This window comes from Aureococcus anophagefferens, assembly GCF_000186865.1.
Source record: "Aureococcus anophagefferens unplaced genomic scaffold AURANscaffold_347, whole genome shotgun sequence".
Lineage (NCBI taxonomy): Eukaryota > Pelagophyceae > Pelagomonadales > Pelagomonadaceae > Aureococcus > Aureococcus anophagefferens.
In genome coordinates, this window is record NW_008705871.1 from 4457 (window position 1) to 6771 (window position 2315).

General features: G+C 66.4%; 1 protein-coding gene across 1 annotated transcript; it reads left to right on the plus strand.

The window, feature by feature from the left end:
- Nucleotides 1-1521: 1521 nt before the first annotated feature.
- On the plus strand, nt 1522-1926 carry AURANDRAFT_68755 (hypothetical protein; the record flags this gene model as incomplete). Its single annotated transcript, XM_009044480.1, has 1 exon — nt 1522-1926. The coding sequence occupies one exon, from the start codon at nt 1522-1524 to the stop codon at nt 1924-1926; it is 405 nt and encodes a 134-aa protein (XP_009042728.1).
- Between the last annotated feature and the right edge of the window lie 389 nt (nt 1927-2315).

Sequence of the window (2315 nt, forward strand, 5' to 3'; positions counted from 1 at the left end):
CCATGTTCGACGCCATGTTGCGGCGATTCCGCCGCCGAGGCGCGCCGCCCAAAGACCAGGCGCCGCGCCGCTGAACTGTGGCAACACTCGCGGCAAGAGCGATTCCAGACTGCGTGTCGGGCCCGGATCGTCGTGTTATCGGATTCCCCCTGCTTCACTCGCTATCGGCTGATTACGATTCAGCCGGCTGCGTGCACGCCCGTGCTCGGCTCCTGCGCCGCGTTGGGCGTCGTGGAGTGGTTCTACGGAACCGCAGACCCCGATTTCCTATGGCGAAGTGGTCTCACTTCTACCCCGCGTGGACTGGAACATGCCGAACGCGGCACGCGAAGTGGTGCGTCCATCGTCGAACGACCATTCGGATCCAAAGTCCGATGTGCGCGCAATGGTGGCATGGCAGCCTTTGTAGCCCCATATCTCAGCGAATACGCAGAGATGGACAACGATCTCAGTGGCTGCATGGACCACATCTTCACGCACGACGCGCCGGTGAAAACGGGACGTCCAGGCGCTTGCGTGGCGACTCAGTTGGGGCGGTTTTAGGGGCTGGGATGCGGCGCGCCGGACTTCCCCGACCCCTTTATGCTCGTCTTCGAGTCATTGCAGCACCAGGGATCGTTTGTCGTCACCCGCACATCGCCTGGATACAATGGCGGGGTCGAGAGAGTCGAAATCGTCGAGTTCGTCCGGCCGGCGCTCTGCGCCCGCGGTGGCCCGACGGGACACCGTGAAGGTCCACGGCAGCTCCGACGTCAGAGAGTGGATGGAGTCATTCGATGCCGTCTCTGGGCTATGCTCTAGCATCGCCACCGGCGGTAGTGCGGTCTGGAACCGCCGGGACCTCCTCTTCGCCCTCTCGACGCGGGGCAGCCCGAGTTTCGAGGCCGCAGACCACCGTGGCCGCCGCGCCCGTGGCCGCGCGTCCGCCCTGGGGACCGCCGTGACCTTGGGCGAGAGCGCCGGCACCGACTGCATGCCCAGGGGCGCGCATGGGCTGCGGTTTTGGGGCTGGAAACGCTCCAAGCGGCTCCATCGAACGCCAAAATCGTAATCCGCCGATCGCGGGAGCGGCAGGGGTAGGATGATTCTGATTGACCTTTCCTTTGCCCCCGGCGCGCGCGCCGATGGGCACAGATGCCGGGCCGTGCTGGGAGGCAGTGGTGAGTGGGGTTCGACGCGGTGCGGCGGCGCGGGCGGGGCGGCGGGGGCAGCCCCGGGTGCGTTTTTCGGGCGGGCAGCCCCGGTTTTCGGGTGCGGCGTTTTCATTTTCGGGTGGTCCGAATTTTGACCCCGACCGCAACCAACCTTGAAACCCTGGCCGAAAATGAATAAGACCGGCAAACGGTCCGTGACAAGCTGGTATTTTCGGCTCTTCAACGTCTACTTTGTTGATGTTGATGCGCCAGCGAGCACAATCATGACATTGTACAATAAATTATTGTGAACTCTGAGATGGAGTCCACCAAGAAGAGGTCGTCGAAGAAGGCCGCCCTGGACATGGATGCGCGGAACAAGGCCCGCATGTCGTCGAAGAAGGAGGGCGGGATCCTGAAGCGCGCGCGCTGGGGCGCGACGCACCGCATCCACGACCACTTCGTCGACGGCTTCCCGCTGCTTTCGGATCGCTTCGTGCGCGAGCGCGAGGCGGCGGAGCGGCGCTACGAGTACAACCTGGGCTCGCGCCACTTCGCGAGCAAGGCGGACGGCGAGGCGGGCATCGGCGCGCTCAAGGCCCTGTTCCGGCGCCTCGACCGCGCGATCGGCCTCGGCGACGCCGCGGTCGTCCAGGCGCTGCGCGTCGAATTCGCGGCGGAGCTGGCGCTGTGGAAATGGCGCAAGGGCGCGCGCGTCGAGTTCAAGCGGCGGCGCCTCGCCAAGGAGACGGAGGGCGGCGACGCCGCCGCCGCGGAGAAGAGCGCTGACTAAAAAGTGGGTCAAATTACAGCTCGGCCTCCGTGAGGAGCTTGAGGCGGTACTGCGTGTTCGTCGCGAAGGCGGGATTCGCCACCATGGGCGGCGCCCAGTCGCCGTCCTCGGCGTCGTCCCAGCCCGCGGGCTTTTTCGCGCCCTTCGCGGGGACGAGCGCCGGCACGCCCGCCGGGACCCACCTGGGGTTCGCCTCGATGGAGTAGGCGACGAAGGGGCCCTCGGGCACGTCGACGATGGGCCCGTCGAGCCAGGCCTGGCCGTCGACGACGACCTTGTAGCGGTGGCCCTTGAACGAGTCCTCGGTCATCTGGGCGCCCTCGTTGAGCGTCCCGCGGAGGTTCGCCGCGTTCGCCGACTCCTGGCGACGTCGAGGCCCGGCGCGAGCC